The sequence below is a fragment of the Phascolarctos cinereus genome, unplaced genomic scaffold, assembly GCF_003287225.1.
Source record: "Phascolarctos cinereus isolate Bilbo 61053 unplaced genomic scaffold, phaCin_HiC Scaffold_9;HRSCAF=440, whole genome shotgun sequence".
Classification (NCBI taxonomy): Eukaryota; Metazoa; Chordata; class Mammalia; order Diprotodontia; family Phascolarctidae; genus Phascolarctos; species Phascolarctos cinereus.
Genome location: NW_027556402.1, coordinates 157,864,095 through 157,884,642, shown reverse-complemented (window position 1 = coordinate 157,884,642; position 20,548 = coordinate 157,864,095). Strand labels below are relative to the sequence as shown.

Below are 20,548 nucleotides of genomic sequence, written 5' to 3'. Positions count from 1 at the left end.
TTATGGAAGAAGTGGAGAAACTGTTCACACCAGTAAATGCTATGAAAATTTAACACCTACTCAGTGCCTAAAAAGATATGACCTGGTGACTAGAATACATCAGAAACTCAAGATATTTCATGGATTTGCAAATGAAAATTCCCCATATTACAAATATAGCACTCAAAAAATCCTGGAGATTTCAGCCAGTAAACTGTTCTAGAACCAGACCATTACTACAGACAGAGCTGTTCCCCAAATCTCATTGATCTATTAAAAAAAAGTTTAACAACAACTTTTTAAATAGATGTTGCCATGCCAGATATTCATAATCTCCAATCTTCATGGAACAGAAAGCTTTGAAAATATGGAAATATACAGAGAATATCAAACTCCTGTGAGAATAGACTGAGGTACCTTGAAAATGATTTTGGTGAGCCAACAGAGGATGAGCTTATATCCTAATATTTTTATTCAGCTGCAAAAAGTAGCTCTTTTATCTACCAGTGCAACAAGTCTATAGAGCATTAAATATAAAAGAATAATAATTGGAGGAAAGCAACTTGTCCTAGTACTATTTCTTTTTGAACTCCATCAGAAAAAAAGATGAGAGGAAGGAGATAATGAAAATGATAATAATGGTGACAACTTACATTTTACAAAGCACTTTACAGTTTACATACAAACCTATGAAGTAGGTAGTACTAGTAGAATTGTATGCATTTTATAGAAGGAACAAAATCAAAAAGATATAATTACTTACCAAAGTCACCCAAGTTGTATCAGAGCCAGCATTTGAACCCAAGCTTGGGCTGATTACACCTAGGGGACAACGTACCTACATTTTGGAGTAAAAGGAAGAAGGGCCATTTAAGGAGAAAGGGGTATCAGAATTGAGGAAAAGAAATTGGGTAGTTCAGTGCTGGAGAAAACAAAGAGCTTTTTGTAGATTTGGAGGTATTTGAGAGGATCGCATGCCACAGCTGAGAAAAAAAGCCACCAGCTTTGATAATTCCGACTTGCTCATTCCTGCCATTTCAGAGCGTATTTTAAGTAGAATGAAAGGATTGCTGCTGTTGCTGTTTGTCCTTTGTTCTCAAAGAGGACCATGACCTCAGGAAGGTTATGCCATGACTTGCAAGTGAATCGGATTTAAGTGAGGCAGGGCTGTGCAAAGGCACCAGCCTCGCTTTCTCCTCCAGAGCCATCTGGGCCAAGAGGCAAGGTATAGTTCAGGATGACTGGAGATGGCCCCCAGAGTAGAAAGAAGTTAAAGAATGAGTAAGTGGTGAGGAAATATAGCCAGAGAGCATAGAGATTTTATAGTGAATGGAAAGGGAGGAGGCTAGTGGCTACAATATCAAGGTCATATGATTATTGTTTCATTCATTTTATAGCATGTGTATGTGTATACACTAATATATGGTATAGCTTAAAATCACTCCACTCCCCCATCCGCTGTGGTATAAAATGCATAGGATGACATTGTGTTAAATTGTACAGACTAAATTTTCTAGATAGTTGCCATGACAACCTTTACAATTCAGAAATGTAAAGACAAGTATTGAGCTGGACATTTGAAGAAAAGCTGAATATTACTGACAGAAGTGTTGATTGTAGAATTTAGGGCAACCCTCGAATTATGGCAATCACATATAGTTTAATTTTTTTATTGTTCATGGGCATACAATAAGAAGTAAAATGACTGAACCACATAATTGGGTTAAAAGTTCTCCATTAAAATATGTATTTACATTTCAGTAATTTTCCCCATATTTTAGCATAAATGATATATACTGCAGAGACATCCTGGTAAGCAGAGTGCTAAAATAAATTGTATTTGTAGCTTGTATTAGAAAAAAGATCAAGTATTCCCCAATATTGTCAATGTAATCACAATTATTTAGACATGTATTATATATATAATAACTGTACATACCAAAATGCAGTCATACATTTTGTGTGCTGCTGCATTGTGTACTCATCTTGTGAAACCCTTTCACCAACATTTTTTGGGGAAAGGTAAATGAGATGTTTCCTGAATTAAAAACTAACTTTTTAAAAAAAATTTTTTAGGCAATTGGGGTTAAGTGACTTGCCCAGGGTCACACAGCTAGTATGTGTCAAGTGTTTGGTCTGAGGCTAGATTTGAACTCAGATCCTCCTGACTTCAGGGCCTGTACTCTATCCACTGTGCCACCTAGCTGCCCCAAAAACAACTTTTTTGAAATATGGTTAGGTATCCATCCTAGGGAACTAAAGACGGTACAGAGAAAACAATATCTTCTTAAATACTTTCCTTCCCTCTAGTCTACTCTGCTCAAAGCAACCTTAAAAAAAATTATTGTTGCCCACATTGCGTCCTATGTTCCCTACTTCCCACAGTGCCTTGTTTGATGCGGAGAGTAGAGACTCAGGATATGGAGTTGAGGGATGAAAATTTGATAAATGTTCCCATTTGGAAAACTAAGAAAGTCAGATGGTTTATTAATAGGTAGAAATTCAATCCCCATACAGGATCTATTTACAGTAAATCTATTGTTTCAAATTAAAACAACTTTGAAAAAGTTAATTCATTTTAAATCCACAAAAATGTCATAGGATCATGGATTTAGATTTAAATCTGGAACGATCCTCAGTCTTCCCTCCTCATTTTACAGAAGAGAAAACTGAAACCCAGAGTATAAGTGACTACCCAAGGTCACACAGGTCGCATCAGAGTATGATTTCAACCTCTAAATCTTTGAACTGCAGAGCCAGTGTTCTTTATACTAAACCGTGGTATCTCTAGACTTTGCGCAAAGATAGAGGTTTATACTCCATCTCATTACATTCTTCTTAAGACCCTGGCCTGGGCAGTCCTCAGCCCAGAGAAAATACTCTATGTAAATCAAGTCTTTTTGACTGATCAAGTGTCCTAAAATTAGGATATTCCAGGAGGTGGCAAGCACAAGATGTACTCCTGCATTTTAGTATGCCCAGTTATTATACATCTATATCTAAATGTGCAATTGTTATTAAATGGCCAATATTGGATAATAGTTGGCCATTTTTTAACATAAACTATAAATAAAATTTCATTTAGCCCTTCACTTTCTAGTACGTCCCTGCAGTATATATCACTTACGCTAAAATATGTACAATGCCACAATGACCAGTTGTACATAAAGAAAATTGTTAAATAATCTCTAAGCTACTAAAAAAAGAAATCACCTTTCAGCAAAAGGCATGGAATAGTTGTGTAATACACACATCTAATGATAACCCATTATTAGACTGTGAGCTCCTTGAGCAAGGACCATTTTTTGCCTTTCTTTGCATCCCCAGAGCTTAACACAGTGCCTGGCATGTATTAGGCACTTAACAAATGCTAGTTGACTAACTCTTTACAGAAACACAATGAATTGGGCTGTCATGTTGTTTCTTTTTGTTTTAGGTTGCACCATTGTGCCTAGGAAGAGCTGGGGCATGTGTTGTGACTGTAAAACTCTAACCTAATAATTATTTTACACATGAAGATAATTTACTCCTTTATAAAATTCTAAGATAAATGGATTACATTTTAAGGAAATTTCAAGTGCAGCATGTCTTCTGTCAGGTATAAGGTATCTGATGTGAAATTGAAGATGAAAAGGGGGAGGGATAAATAAACAAATATTAAGCACCTTTTTAAAAATAAGATTCCATCATTTTCTTGATAAACTAATACAGGTAGACTGATATGAAATATGATTATCAGTTAATTTTTCCACACAGAAACAAATGTCAGTCAAGAATTTCATTTATTCATAGCTGGAATAAACCATTATTTAAATTTTATTTCATTTTTCATCATGCAAATGCACCAACTTAAAGAGCTCTAAATGCCTCTGCCTTGTAATTAAATAGAAACATATGCATCCTTGGTGCACTTTTTCACCATATGTGAGGTTCAGAAACTTTTTTATTTAACCAAAGCCTCAGCAGCATCTTATGCTAAACAATATTCTAATGAATATTTTTGGAAAGAGCCTTATTATATATGTACTAGATGTGACCTTTATAAAGAAAAAGAGTTCATTTATTCCACTTGGCAAACAAAAAAATGTATAAGGTAAGAACCCAATAAAATATAATATGGACTTTGGGGGGAATGTTTAGACATTCCACTAAATCTAGTTAACCAAGAGTTACATATCATGTTTTCAAAATGCAATTGAATCATGATTTTGTAGTAATTTAAGAAATACAATCTTATTTGGAGAAAAAATATGTATTTCCTATAATATTACTCCACATGACAGATATCCAGTCATAAGGCAACAGCTCCAAATATGGGGTGGGGGGGGTTCCCCTTATTACAGAAATGCTTTTTGATTTATCTTTTGATATTATTGTAACTAAATTACTTTATTATTTCATGTATGTTTTCTTACATTTGTATTTGCTTCTTGTGCCTTGTTTCTTATGTTCTGCACAGTAGATATAACTCATTATTGTGCTTCACTACAATAGACAACTTGAAAAAATTAGGTTCCATACCTGGTTAGAAATGTTTTTAAGGTGCCTGATGTCTAAAATACGTATTTGTATATTTGTAAAGTACATATGTGAATGTTAATGCTCTCAGTGAATTATTTATTGTTTACCAAAAAAAAGAGCAGAAACATTTTGTGATGTTTGTAATAAAGTTTCATCTTTTAATGTAATGATCAATATTGAGTATAAACTAAAAAAAAACCTTTTTAAATATAATTTTTTGGTTAATGTGCTTTCTTGTTTGTCTCTGTCCTGAATACATTTGTGGGAAGAAGAAAAGGAGCAAAAAATATTAGGACAGAGAGAAGATTTTTAAAAATCAGAAGATAGTCACATTATTACCTTCGTACAGTTGCTAAAGGAATTATTAGAATCTGTGATTTGAAAGAAAGCTCTTCTGACTAAATCAGAAATCTTTGATATGTAATGCCAATAAAAAGTCATTCTATCAACTCTTTACCTCCCTTTGGGGTTCCAAAGTACAGCTTAGAAAAAATATGTCAATTCATAGTTTTGAAACAGTCAAAAGGGGTTTTTTTCTTTAATCTTTCTGCAAAAAATTTTGTCAGTTAAATAATTCATTTCCCCATTTTACTGCCTAACATTGAAGTTCTCCAACACATCTATTTGTAGCAGCCTCTCTTCTAAAGCTAGCCAAAAGGAGTATCATAATACATGGTCATCAACTGTCTTCCCCAATCAGAAGTTTCATAGATTTTAGAACAGGAATCTCCAACACATCTGTTTGTAGCAGCCACTCTTCTAAAGCTAGCCAAAAAGAGTATCATAATACATGCTCATCAACTGTCTTCCCCAATCAGAAGTTTCATGGATTTTAGAACAGGAATCATGGAATCAGGAAGAACTGGTTCTGAATCCTATCTCCAATATTTATGTTATCCTACACAATTCACTTTGGTTTCCTCATCTGTAAAACAGGGATAAATTATATATGTAGCACTTAACTCTCAGGGCTGGTGTGAAGGTCAAATGAGATAGTATATGTAAAGTGCTTTGAAAAACAAAGCACTATATAGATATCAGCTATTGGCTTCTTCCCACCGTTGCTGACTCCCTTTTCTCATTTCAAACTACTTACTATTCTTCACATTAATAAACAAAAGCTAGGAGGGCTGCTAATCCAATCATCTATAGGCTCAAGCTAGGAAAAAAAATTTAAATCTTTTGTTGGAGTTATTGTATAATTTTAATAGGATATAAAAAAAATCTGGCAAAAAACATGGGATTTCTGAAGGAATTATTTTTTTAAAATTCCACACCATCCTTGGTCAATTTAGTCAATCTAAGAAGTTTATTTATACTTAAATATTTTTTGGTTTAAATATTAGTACAGTTTGATTTAAAAATAATAAACATAAGAAAATATTACACATTCATAACAAATCATATGCCTATCAAATTATAAGGTATTTTAGGTAAACAATAACAAAGTATTTCATCAAAAGCATTCTTCATCTATAAATAAATCATAAAATGCCACACAAATGTTATTCAGCAATTAACAACAGATTAACTTTGAAAAAATAAAAAGTCATTATTAATTAACTTCATTTTCTCTTTTAGAACATATCCAATTAAGAAGGTTGCCTTAATGTCAGTTAGCTGGATTAAATGGTCTGAAAATAAAAAAAATATTTTTGTTAATGCTTGGATTATCAAAGAAAACACAAAAGATCATTGTTAGAGTATGGCTTACCATTGCATTGATTGGTTGAATGGATCAAAATGCAGTACACTCCACACCCAAAACTATGACATACCATAAAAGCCTGATAAAACCTACATTTAGCACAATCTTATATTCTAACACCTAACACTACCTATAAAAAGAGAAAAAGTCCTATGCTAAGTGGCTTTATCAAAATGTATATAGTAGCAAAAATGTCAAACAATAGATTCCCCTTAGTCTAATCTGCATGAAGAATTTATATTCATGAATAGTCAATTTTAAAAATTTCTCTGGATCCTGGCAATCTACTCCTTAAAATGAAAAGATTATTAACTAATCAGACTAGAATACAACTTTAAAGTCTTTCTTAAAAGTCACCTCTAGTAATAATAGTATCATCAATATTTTGGTGGACCCTCATGAATCTGAATTTCTGGTTTTAGCCATTTACAATTCAGGCTAAAACTAGAACAGATACAAAAGGTAGATATAGTCTTTTAAGAATAAACTTCAATCATTGTTAACTTGGTATATTTTTACATTGATGTACCTTGCAACATTGTGCCAGTATAGTAAATACTATCTGGGCATAGCTAAGAAACTTTTTAAAATACTTAAAAATTTAAAGATAAGAAGGTACCAATTAATAAGCTGTCATTTCCACGTGAAGTGATGAGAACACATTAAGTGTATTGAATGAACTAAATGGATTTCAAAGTGCTATTATTTTCCCCTTCCTTAACTCATATTAATCCCCTCCAACATACAACAGCCAAACTAAAATATTTACCAACTCTCAAAATGGCTGTGCTAAGGAAATACAGAATAAAGGTCTTATCATAGCAAGATTCATAAAGAAAGCCTTCCTGGAGAAAGGAAACTCTTAGCTGGGTCTTGAAGAAGGTGATTGACATAGATCAGCAGAAAGCAGTGTTGATGTTAAATGCTATAACATTTCTATACCTTATATTATCCTTAGATTTATATGTCAATATCACTTCATATAAGCTACAGATATTTTTTAATGTACCCCTTAAATGAAGTGTTTATATTACCTTGTGAAGTTCTTGTACTTTTTTATGTCATTGAATTAATACTGGAAGGGATTTTTAGTGACCATTTAGTCTAAACTCCTTGATGCATGAATACCTTCTACCAGATCCTTGAGGAGTCATCCAGCTCTTGCCTGATCACTTACAGTAGCAAGAAATAATCACCTAACAAAGTAATCCATTACATTTTCAGATATCTCTAATGTGAGGAAATTATATTATTATTATATTAATAATAGTGATGATAATAACAGCTGACATTTATATAGCAAATATTACATGCTAGCTAGGCACTGTGCCAAGTGCTTTACAATTATTATTTCATTTGATCTTTACAACAACCCTGAGAGGCAGGTGCTATTATCCTCATTTTACAGATGAGGAAACTGAGGCAAACATGTGATATGACTTGCTCAAGCTCTCACAGCTCATAAATGGCTAAGGCCAAATTTGAATTCAGGTCTTCCTTACTCCAGGCCCAGTACTCTATCCATTGGGCCACGTAGCTGCCTTGAATATAAGTAGGCACTTACTGAATATATGTTGCAATCAACTGGTTTATAATGAACCAAAATCTGTTTTCTTCTCACTTCTGCCCACGGGTCCTGATTATGCTTTCTAGATCCATACATAATAAGTCAATTAGTTTTCCATACAAGCACTCTTTAAATATCTGAAAGACAGCTACAAGGTTTTCCCTAAAATCTTTAATTCTACAATCTAAATAACTCATGTTTCTTAACCACTTGCTCCTATCATATGGTTTCAGATTTTCTCACCATTCTCACTGTCATCATTTGTTAATACTCCTTCTGATTTGTTATACCCCAAACAAAACACAAGATTCCAGATGCGGTCTGAATTAAGCAGAACACCACAGATCTCAGAAGGAAATTCAGAAATCACCTATTCCAGCCAATGCCTATAGAGGAATCCCCTAATAAATGGTAATCTAGCTATATCACCTGAAGTCATTTCATTGCGCCTTGGTACAGATCACATCACATTTAGCCCTTGTCCTATGCCAACCTTTTCTATGTTTTAATACCAAAGATCTTCTACACATGCACCCAATATAACGGAAGTGACTGTGCAGGTCTTTTTTTTTTTAAACACTTTGTGAAGCTATTCATTTATTATCCTTATGTACTTAATAGGCCCACTCCTTCTTCTGAGCATACATTTCCTCAATGATATCCCTTACATCACTACATGAATGGATTCAGAACTGGTTAAATGATTGGATCCAAAGAAGGTCATTACTGATTCAATGTAAACTTGAAATGAAGGCTTAAGTGCGAGGACCTATGCTTGGTCCTACACTCTTACTTTAAAAATTGACTTGAATAAAAACATGAAAAGTATAAGTATTAAAGTACACTGAATGACAGTATTACAAAGCTATTAAGGCTAGATCCTTTCATGAATGGTGTGGATTAAATGGCCCAGAGGTACTTTCCTAATTTGAAATTCTTTGATTAAATAACATCTAATATAATGAAATTTGATACAAATAAATATAGTCTCATACCTGAGTTCAAAAGTTACCTTCACTAGTAAAAGATAGGGGGAGGGATAGTTAGATAGCAGTTCTTACAAAGCTCTGGGGTTTTACTAGATTACAAACTGATTATGACTCATCAGTGTGGTATGACAGCCAAGAAGGCTAATAAATACAAATTAGAGGATGCATTAAGAGAAGCACAGCATCCAAAAGTAGGAAGGTGATAATCTTATTAGATTATTCCATGATCAGGCCACATAAGGAATATTTAATTCAGTTCTAGGCACCACATTTTAGGAAGAGAATTGATAAGCTGGAGGATGCCCATAGGAAGGCAACCAGGACAGTAAAAGGCCACAAATTCATGCCATATGGCGGAAAAAACTGAAGATGATTAGCCTGGAGAATTGAAGACTTGGGGAGTGATGTTATTGCTGTTTTCAAAATTGCAAAGAAGCAAAATTAAAGTTGACATAAGGAAAAATTCCCTAGCGATTAGAAATATCCAGAAGTAGATTAGGCTGCTTCAAAAGATAATATGTCCACTCTCAGGTAAGCTCTTCAAGCAAAGGCCGGATGACTTCTTCTCAGGTATATCATTGTAAAAGAGTTCATTTTCTAGACTTGATCGAGATAAGATGGCTTCTGAAGCCACTCCCAAATCTGAAATTCTGATTCTGTGATCTTGTTCATGTCCACTACTGGTCAAGAATTTTTTAGACAAAAATTCTGATACACTAATTTAATAAGTAGCCCATTTATGATTTTATTCAAATTATTGATAAAAATGTTGAGCAAAACAACAAAATAAGGACCCAGGTAGATGATGATCCACTAGAGACCTCCGTCCAGGTTGACAATAGATCCATATATCAACAGTCTTTCTATTCCAAAGGTCAACCAATTCCCAATAGAACTAGCTTCCTTTGTTTTCTGAAATCAAGATACATTAAGACAGTGGTATTTCCCTGATCTACCTATCCAATTAATAGTTAAAAAAAAAAACAACAAGGAAATGAGGTTAATCTGGCATGACCTGTTCTGAATGAACAAGCCGGTTCTTGGTGATCACCTCTAAGTGATCATAAGAAATTTCCCTAATTAATCTGTTCCAGAGGTTTACGAGGAAAAAAACATCAATTACCAGCTTATAGTCTGAACAATCTACCCCTTGTTTTTCAAAATTGGTACAGTTTTCTATCTCCAACCCAGTGACAATTCTCTTATTCACAATAACTCTTCAAAGGTTACTGACTTATTCAGCAATCATAACTACAGGGTTTTTTCCAGTGCTTTCTGTGGTGCCATGGAGTATTTCTGTAGCCTATTAATTCCAGGATTTTTTGGTGCCTTCTACAAGTTTAAAGCTTCCTGAACTTCCCCTAGAGCTTATTGGTTCTAAATGTTTTTCCACCACCCTGTCCCCCTACCTGACTCCCTGATAGCAGCAAAGCAATCTTTGTAAGTGAATTAGAAGTTTTACTATGAAGTACTACAGAGGATTATACAAGAAGTAGGGGTTGGGAAGAAAGGCAAATAAAGAATAAAAAACAGTTCAAACTTCTTAACAATTTAATCATGGTCCTCAATGCCAATTAGAGGATATATGTCCATTTTCTGTACCTCCTCCCTCCAACCTACCTTTTTTTTTCTTAGTCTAGGTCTTGATTTTAGCTCAGTTTCAGTTCCATCACTGTATAGCCCTCTGAAATCTGCTTCTCTAGTCTTATATAATACAGTAAGCTGGGGCCTAGTCAGGGAATTTCCTCATATAGTCCTCCAACTCAGTCACCTCACGATATTAGCCTCAACCCACCAATCAAAGCCTTGGTTCGGGTTATACCTTTAAACTTGGACACCGAAGGATGCTTCCTACATAGGCCTTATCACCACCTTTTCCCTATCTGAAAGCTGCTACATTCTAGCCCATGGGTGGGAAACCTGCTGCCACGAGGCCACATGTGGTCTTTTGACTAAGTCCAAGTTTTACAGAACAAATCCTTTTGTTAATGGGATTTGTTCTGTGAAGTTTGGATTCAGTCAGAGCCACAAGTGAGGACTTAGCGGGCCACATGTGGCCTTGAGGCTGTAGGTACCCTTCTTCTGCAGCCCTTGATCATGCCCTGGATCTTGCCATCACTCACAAATTGCCAGCTCAATGTTGAAGAATTCTGAAATCCCTTTATCTGGCCATAATCAGCGAAAAGAGGCTTTCCACTTCTCTTTCTGCCTACCCACATATAATCCCACTCTTCAGCTGCACCATGACCTCGAATCCCCTTCTCCCAGGTCACCTCCTATGCACTAGCCACTCTCTGCTCTTTTTCCCTATCTTGACTCCTTAGTAAACCAGTTCAACTCTATGTTGTCCTCCTCCCTTGAATCCATAGCCCCCTCACCATATCTCAGCCTTGGATCCTGTCACCGTTTGTTGCCTTCACATCTACACATGTGCTGCTGAATGAAGATGGAGAAAATCACACTATTCTGACTAGTTCCAGTACCAATTTATGTCACACAACCTCAACTGGCCCCCTTACTGCTGCTAACCAATCCTACTGTATCTCCATTATCAACTCACTATCCTTCTCTCCACAGCAGCTCTTCCAAACCTTTTCATCCCTCCTCAAACTTCCCATTACAACTCCTACCCCCATTCTGTCAGCTGACAGCTTACAGGAAAAAATTAGGTCATTCACCATGAGCTCCCTCTTCTCCCGTGTTCCTCATCTTCTGTCTCTCAGGTGTCTTCTGCCACTCTCTTCCTTCACCCCTGTCTCACATGATGAAGCAGCCTTACTCCATACCCTTCTTCTTTATTCAAGTGGTCCCATTCTATCCTATCTCCCCTAGTAGGTTGTCATCCCCACTTTCATTTATTTTCAATCTCTTCTGTCTTCTGGCTCATTTCCTACTGCCAACAAACATGCCCATGTCTCTCCTATCCTGAAAAAAAATTCTCATTTGATCTTTGCTAATGATTGTCCTATATTTCTTCTGCCCTTTGTGGCCATACTTCTGGAAAAGGCCATTTATAATAGGTGCCTCCACTTTCCTTTCACTCACTTTTTAAGTCCTTACAGTCTGGCTTCTGACCTCATCATTCCACTGAACTTGCTTTCTCAAAGATCATTCTTCTTGTCCTCTCTGCAGCCTTTGATACTACTGATCACTGGCTTCTCCTTGATACTCTCTTCTTTCTAGATTTTTGGGACACTATTCTTTCCTACTCCTCCTACCTATTCAGCCACTCTTTCTCAGTCTTTTCTGCTGAATCCTCATCCAGGTCACACCTCTCTACCCATAGATGTCCCACACAGTTCTGTCTTGGACCTTCTCTCCTCTCTCTATACTACTTCACTTGGTGGTCTCATCAGCTTCCACGTATATCCTACAGAGCTCCCATCTCTGTTCTACCATGTTTATAACAATTCTCAAATCTACCTATCCTGTCCTAACCTCTCTGCAGATCTCTAGTCTCACATGTCCAACTACCTTTCAGACATCTCAAAATAGATGTCCAATGGACATCTTAAATTCAACATGTCCAAAACAGAACTCATTACCTTTCTCTTAAACAGTGTCCCTCTCCTATTTTCCTATTATTGTTGAAGGTAAAACCATCCTCCCAGTCCCTTAGTCTCACAACCTAGGTGTCATCCTCAACTCCTCACTATATCTCATCCCCCAAATCTCATTCTGTTGCTATGGCCTATCAATTTCACTTTTGCAACACTTCTCAAATATGCCCCCTTCTCTCTACTGATACTACCACCACCCTAGTGCAGGTCCTCATCAACTCTCCCCTGGATTATCACAGTTATCACAGTTATCCTGCTGGTGGATCTGCCTGCCTCAAGTTTGTCCCTACTCCAATTCATCTGCCATTCAGCCTCTAAAGTAATTTTCCTATAGTGCAGGTCCTTTCATGTCCCTCCATAACACACACACACACACACACACACACACACAGATACACATGCGCCCTTTACAATCTTCTCACACTCTGCTCCCCACCATATACTCTTTGATCCGGTGACAGTGGCCTTCTTGTTGTTCCTGGAACAAGACAGTCAGTCTCTCAGTTCTATTCAGGCTGTCCCCCATAGTTGGAATACTCTTCCTCCCCATCTCTGCCTCCTGGTTTCCCAGCTAAAGTCTCATCTTTTACAGGAATTATTTCTCAGCCCCTCTTAGTCCAATGCCTTACCTCTTTAATTATTTCCTTTTTTCCTGTATATAGTTTGTCTGTACATATTTATTTGTTTGTTGTCTCCTCCATTAGATTGTGAACTCTTGAGGGCAAGGGCTGTGTTTTGCTTCTTTTTGTATCCCCAGAACTTAGCACAGTGCCTGGCACATACTCGGTGTTTATGTATGTTTACTAAGTGACTGATGGATGGGATGACATAGTATCATTGGATATAAATATGTGCACAGTGCTACTAGAGTAACCTATCATTTTTATCCCTTTTGGAGAAGGTGTAACTTTTACTGCTGTATTCTAGTAATCTCATCCTATCAACTTTTAACATATTAAAATATTCCATTCAATTCATTACCTGTATCCCATGTATTGATATATAGATATCGTGAACCATTAAATATTATTTATATCCCTCTACTCCATTTTCTCCTGTACATATTTTAAAATATGTATAAGAATATATACTGAAGTCTAAATCTTTGTTTTTTTTTAGCACTAGATGTTTTGCTATCTCTCCTGTCAGATTTTAAGCTTATTATAAGAAGAGATTGATTTTACCATACTCTCCAAATTTCCATACAGTATTATGTCCATAGAAAGGGGTGATGATAAGGATAATTTATTACCCCACAGTCACCTACACAGCTAGATAATATGGCTGATATGAAATGAACAAACTTATAAAATACATTCTCATAACTTTTAAAATTACTTTTTATCATCATTGCTTAAATATTTGCCACAACATTTACCTGAAACCATTAATGATCCCCTGCTTCTGGCTTGAGATAGAGTGTACAGTCAGCAATTTTTTTAATATGAGCAGTGTCCAATGTTTCTGAACACATAGGACAAGTACCTTCTGTATGCAGCATTCTGTTTAAAAAAAAAAATTACAGACAAGTTGTATGTTAATATCTGTTTTACCAGAAAATTGTAAAGCATTAACTACAACTTACCACTAAAGCTGTTAGCCCTCACTTCTAATATGGTGTAGAGCTCACTTTTCATACCCCTGGTATTCATTAGTACCATTCCTCCTAATTGGGAAAAAAGGGTTAAATTTCCCTTTGCCTATCGCTCTTTTCATTCCCTCTCCGTATGTACTTTTAACTCTGAAAATACCTTAAGAAAAACTGTTCTTAAGGTCATCCTAACTACCTAACTCTCTCCACACTCAGCCTACGTTGGCAGGTAAGAATTTCTAGCCCTTGATGTAAAACAGCCCCTAGGGTATCACTCTTAAACTACCAAATACTTTATGTACAGCTGGAAAGTAAGACATGAATCATGCTATATCATTTGATGGTTTCATTAAAAAATTTCCATTACCTTTTCTTTCTAAAAAAAAAAAAAAAGATGAAAGTATATAGTGTTGAGGCTTACTTATTTGGCATTATTTTGCTGTTTTATTCAGGTTTCCATTTTTTTCTTAAAAAATATTAGGAAGTTAAAATTTTTACTTTTTGAAAAATAACTGTCTTATCATCTATTAACCCTGTTTCTTTATGTTGGCAAACTCCATTAACAAGGGTTTGGGGAATGATTTATTACTAGATATCCCTCAGTCAGAAAATAATAAAAGGAACTGTCCATAAGTTTCAGAGTAAGGATAACTACTAACGAACAGGATACATTCCAACAATTTTCACTTCATGCTCAGAAGCTTTACAGCTAGGTGATTGCAGTGGATAAGAATGCTGGGCCTGGAATTAGGAAGACTCATCTTCCTGAGTTCAAATCTGGCCTCAGACACTTAAGTAGCTGTATGACCCTGGGCAAGTCACTTCTGCCCCAGTTTCCTCATCTGTAAAATCAGCTGGAGAAGCAAATGGTAAGCCACTCCAGTATCTTTGCCAAGAAAACCCCGAATGGGGTCATGAAGAGTTGGAAACAACTAAAAAGGGACTAAACAAGAGCAAACAAGAGGCAGAGAATACCTCTCAGGACCCAGATTCCCTCCCCTTCTGTAGGACACTATCACTCATGCATCCTTTCCAGCTCCTTCAATGAGGAAAGCAACAGAGTCTTGGCTTGCCTAGTACTACCTCATCTCTGGGGACAGTTCTCTGACATAACATGGTCCAGCTGACACCTCACTCAGAGATGACTGGGCCCATGGGAAGCCTTGGGGTGTCACTCTTCTTGTTCCAAAGGATACCCATGAAAAGCCTGTCCCTGAGGTAGCAACATTGCCTCTCATTCTGCTGCTGCCACTACTGTCACTGACCCAGAACTAAGGGGACTGGAACTTGTTCAAATTTGCTTCTCCAAGGCAGATTTTGTTAAAAGAAACTTTATTCTCAAGGGGGTTGTTAGAGAATTTTCTCTTTTTTAAATTAAAGGCAAGTCATCACCAAATATTAGCTTGATTCAATTCAATATTTTGTTTACACAGTTTATCATTAAACTGTGTAAGGCACATAATCATTATTGATGATATAATAAGTGAATACTATAAAGAGTCAGTGGGCCATCTTCATTGAAAAGAATAATCAGGGGTGGAGTCAGCAACTCTTTAACTCATTAAAGGTATATAATCTACTGCTTCTTGCTTAAGATGTACAATCAGCTTCCTCTCACTCCTTTCCCTTTCCTTCACTCTCTCCCCACTATGTCCAAATCAGTGATTTTAATACAGTGAGATTTCCTACAATGTAGGAACTCCCTTCACCACCAACACATTTATAGCATTCCTTCACAAAGTGTTCTTGTGATACCTCATCGTGTTGCAGAGATGAACTTAAATTCTCAAAGGCTATGCTAACAAAAGTCAGTCAACAGTCAATATACATTTAACAAGCACTTAATAATGCCAGGTGCTATGCTAAGCCTTTGGAATATAAAGAAAGGCAAAAACATAAACCCTGCCCTCAAGCTTTGGCAGGTTCCACTATGCTGAAAAGCTTCAAGCATATGATTAATTCTTTGGCTATGGCAATCCATAAAACAAACCCCCCAAAAATGCAAAACAGTCCCCAGTACTTTGCAAACTCCTTTCACTTCTGTGCCAATGATGAGAATGATGCATGAGGGAACAGAAGGTACCAAGAATTATAAAGTTTTTTAGCATGTCCACAACCCTTAACTTAGCTGTTGATATGCTTGACTAGTACCCAGCAAGTGGAAATATTTCCTTTGGAAGCAAAACATTTCAATATAAACATTTTCACTATAAATGAAACAAACAGATAAAAGGAAGGTTCCCCTCAATGAAAGGATGGTTTATAGCTTTCTCCTTGGAAAGGACAATAAAGGGGTTGGTAGAGTTGGTTTAAATGTGTATCAAAGCAACAAGATAGAGTATTTCATGGGATAGTGGTTCTCTCTTACTGTAGGGCTCACAATAAGATTGGCAAAAAGGCTGTCATGAAGATAACTGCAGCTTATGCATCAATAGCTGTGGCAGAGGATAAGGAGGAAGAACCTCTTATGACTCTCCAAGTTAAATCAATACAGACTTCAACTACTTCAATATTCAGTAAGTAAGGAATGAGAGACCAAGAGTCCTATCTATATTTCATTAATATTTTCTTTTGAGAAGAGAGCCTGGAGTGTACTTAATGGGCATCAGACAACATCACAAAAAAAGATCATATTTTTAACAAACAGAAACCAGTTTAATTACCCTTTGATTATTAACACCAAGCAAGGCATACAATGGAGACATGCATACTTCACAAAGATCTTTGCCACTGTCATGGGAAATGTACAACTTGGAGTCCAAGCTGAAGAACTCCCTATATCTAGTGATGTTCTTCACATACTTCCTGTTTGTGGGTGATATTATGCTGATTACATCAATCTCTGCAAGAATACAGAATCACCTAAATGAGACCCATAATCACTGACAAGGGTTCACACTAACTGTCCTCAAAGAAAAAACCACATGAATGAAGATGATTCATTGTCCAGATTATAATACGCAATTCGATGGACAAACCATAGATCCTGCCCACTAATACACATATCTTGGACAGAAACTTCAGTGAGGAAACTGGACCACATTGGAAGAGGAATGTATACCTCTAGGAAATTGTACAATATTTTTAACGATAATAATTAATAAATGTGTGTGTATGTGTGTGTATATATTTTATATATATATACACATATAAATAGTCTCTGAAGGATGAAAGTTGTTGACTACCCAAAGAGCAATGCAGAGGACCACAGTAGGCCTAAGTCAGCTACAGTTTATTATTAATATATGCCATCCATGCAAAAGTAATATAGAGTTAGACACCTGGAAAAGTAGCTGAGCCAGTCATCTGTCAAAAGCAAGGGACAAAAGATGCACATGCAGCACCCTTGTGACAAGCTGGAATCTATACAAGATACAGAGCTCTAAAGGAAGGCTCCAAGAATAGTGTGTAGATCACCTCCCCCACCTCCACCAAGTTCAAGAACCACATAGTATGAGAAGGTATAGATAGGCAGCAATCTGCATTATTGAAGGGAGTCTCCATATCACTGAGATCAGTTTCATTAAAATATGTTTGCTTTTAAATCTACGTTCTAGAAAGCACTATCTCTTTATCATGTTTGCCCATTAGATTTTTAAGTAAACAGCAGGGATTTTTTTTCCATGCTCACTAAATTTCCATAGTTCCTACTATAGCAACATGTCCCATATACATGTAAAATAATACTTAGTGTTTTTATAAACATTTGGTCGACTCTAATGTTATCATTAATTGCCCCCAAACCCTCCATTTTATTAATTTCTAGTTTCTATGGTAATCCATCCTCTTAAAAATTCCAGTGAGAAACATTACCGAAATCATTTCCTCACCAATCACCTGGCTTTTATGTTTCTTGCAGTTAAGTGGAGAAAATATACATTAGTTGCCTTAGCAACCCATTCCCTTGAGGCTGATGCACTCAGCAGAAAAGGACATATACCTGTTGCTATAGTAACTCAATCTGTATCAAAAAGGATTTTCTCTTTGCTGCTAAACATATCTTTTCCTTCAATGTTGCTATATCAAAAGGAAAAAAACAGGTCTGCCCTTTAAGCGCAAGAGCTGTGCCCTTTGTATCCTACACCACGCCTAGCATAGCATCTTATCCACAGTAACATTTGTTGTTGCTATTCAGTTGTATCCAACTCTTCATGACCCCGTGGACCACACTGTCCATGGGGTATTCTTGGCAAGGATACTAGAATGCTTTGCCATTTCCCTCTCTAGTAGATTAAGACAAATAGAGGTTAAGTGACTTGCATGGGTCACACAGCTAGTAAGTGTCTAAGGACACATTTGAACTCAGGTCTTCCTGACTGAAGGCCCAGAGCTCTATTCACTGAGCCACCGAGCTGCCTCCATACAGCAATATACAATAGTACAATTCTTCTTTATTGGCTGATTGAGTAATCATAAATCTTCTCCAATATATCCATACTTAAGTATAAGACCTTGTGTTAGTACATTAAAGGTAGGTTTTCAAAGCACTTTTCATATTTTTTAATGTGCTATAAAAATTTTAAAATAAAAAGTCCCTTAAGAAAAAGCAAGGGAGAAATTTCTTTCCTATGCCTGCTATTAGGATATTACTGATAACACCTTAAAAAGAGCCAACAAATATTTTAATTTTGTGTAAGAAAAAAATTTTTGGGATAAAAAAGCTAAAAAAGTATAGCAATAAGTAGAAATTACAAGGTATAAGACTAATTAAGATGTCAAATCATGAATCATCCTGGAAAACTGCACAAAAGCAGTTAGATAAGAGAAATAGAAAGAGGGCATAGAGCTTTCTATAGCCTGAAATGAGAAAGTGTAATATTTGGGAAGTTTTAAAGTGTTAGAAGTAAAACAATTCAAACTTACATTCTCATCTCTGAATATAAAGCAGGAAAGTCACAGTAAGGGCACACAGTCCAATCATCCTTTATCATATGTCTACCCTTTAAATAAAAGTTTTATAGAAAAATTATTTGAATAATGATTGAATAATTTATTTCATACCACATTTTATATAGTCTTCCAATTCACAAAATCCCCTGCCACGACCTATGGTCAGACAATATTAAGTTTCTTCAAGTTTCATTATTTCACATCTCTAAATTTAAAAAAAAAATTGCATTTGTAAAATACTGTAATGGTGTAATTCCCCATTTTAAAATTAAACATTAGACTTGTCTAACAGCTAATAAGTAATACAACATCTCAGGGATTAAAATGCTTAAAAATAAAATAGATCAGCATGTTTTCTATACTAAATAAATTATCTGTTGTATTTGCTGAACTATTTGACAAATAATATCTAATTGATAAAATATAGATTTATGAAGATAGATAAAACTAATGAAAAACTGATTTCTTTTTTTATAAAAAGATTACCCAGATAATTCATTTAAAGAGTGTGACTATATTATAGAATTGAAATTAGAGATGAAATTAATCTTAGAGGTCTAACTTCTTCCCCAGTGATGGTCTAACTTGCTACCCTTCTGCAATGACCTCTGGTTGAAAATCTCCAATGATGATGAGGAGTTCACTGTTCATATGAAAAGTCATTCCACTACTGATCATCTAATTTTAAGGGTGTCTTTACACTAAGTTTAAAATCTGCTTCCCTAAAAATTCTCCAAAGGTAACTGAGATATGAACTTATCCAGCCAGTGTACCGCATTGGAAGTGAATTTTGTGGTACCAATATTATGTAGAAACTGTTAGATTTGATCCCACTCTTCTCATAGACTAAGGTGGTATAGAAGAGAATGTACCTCTAAGGCACTGTGGTGTAAATGTTTGTACTTCCTTTCTCACTATATACCTGCTAAGTAAATATTCCTCTGTAAAAGTGAAGAAAAAAAATACATCTGAACTTATTTTACACACAACTTTTAGTTAGGAATGATAATAATAAATAGGAATATATTTATTGTATAAAGTGAAATAAATTTATACTATTGAAGTTTTTGTATGTAAGATTAGAGCTGTTCTGTTTGATTCCATTCATATAAACTAGAAGCAATGGTTGGAAAATATATAGAGGTAGACTTTGACTCAATGTAACTTATTAACAAGTAGAACTATCCAAAAGTGAAAACTTGTATATTCAAAGTGTGTAAGAGCTTTGTAAAGAAAAGCATCATATTGTTTATGAGTTTAATATTGTTCCCACTATCCAAAATGCAATAAACAAATGGTAACATTGATTAGATATCACTACAATAAGCTTTAAAGAGATTTTAAATCTATTTTATTGTACTAAAATACAGAAGCACTAAATGTTTTTCCAAATTAAGTGTACCACCATGGTGTGGAGGCGGGGGGAGAACTTGATTAATTTTAATTATAATGAAATTTAATGGTAATGGTAGTTGTAGTCGATTTATTATAGGTGCAGCTGCCAACTAAGTAGCTACTGCATATCTTTGGGGGCCTGGAAGATAATAGGGCTGCAAGTAACTAACCGAGAAGTGACAGTATTAACTACTGAAAGGCCAGTCTGTGGCATGGTAAGCTTTTGGAGTAGGATAGGAATTGTGTTGGTTTTTTTAAAAACTTTTGCACACATGACAATATTTTCACTGAATAAACAGTACAAATTTATATTCATAAGGAATGTTTAAAAATTCACCTAAAATGAAA

The 20,548-nt window shown here is 35.6% G+C and overlaps 2 protein-coding genes across 4 annotated transcripts in view; one reads left to right on the top strand and one right to left on the bottom strand.

Moving 5' to 3' along the window:
• Positions 1-4,713, top strand: part of KLHL5 (kelch like family member 5) — a 124,492-nt gene extending 119,779 nt beyond the window's left edge. For all 3 annotated transcript variants that reach the window (XM_020991707.2, XM_078148606.1, XM_020991650.2), the window contains one exon: positions 3,416-4,713. In XM_020991707.2, the coding sequence (XP_020847366.1) occupies positions 3,416-3,472 (57 nt within the window). In that variant the 3' untranslated portion in view covers positions 3,473-4,713. The remainder of the gene's footprint in view (positions 1-3,415) is intronic.
• A 1,243-nt stretch (positions 4,714-5,956) lies between these two features.
• Positions 5,957-20,548, bottom strand: part of LOC110211898 (WD repeat-containing protein 19-like) — a 180,673-nt gene continuing 166,081 nt past the window's right edge. The window contains exons 35-37 of the mRNA XM_020991511.2: positions 18,779-18,855; positions 13,703-13,826; positions 5,957-6,134 (exon numbers count right to left, since the gene is read on the bottom strand). Of these exons, the coding sequence (XP_020847170.1) occupies positions 13,712-13,826; positions 18,779-18,855 (192 nt within the window). The 3' untranslated portion in view covers positions 5,957-6,134; positions 13,703-13,711. The remainder of the gene's footprint in view (positions 6,135-13,702; positions 13,827-18,778; positions 18,856-20,548) is intronic.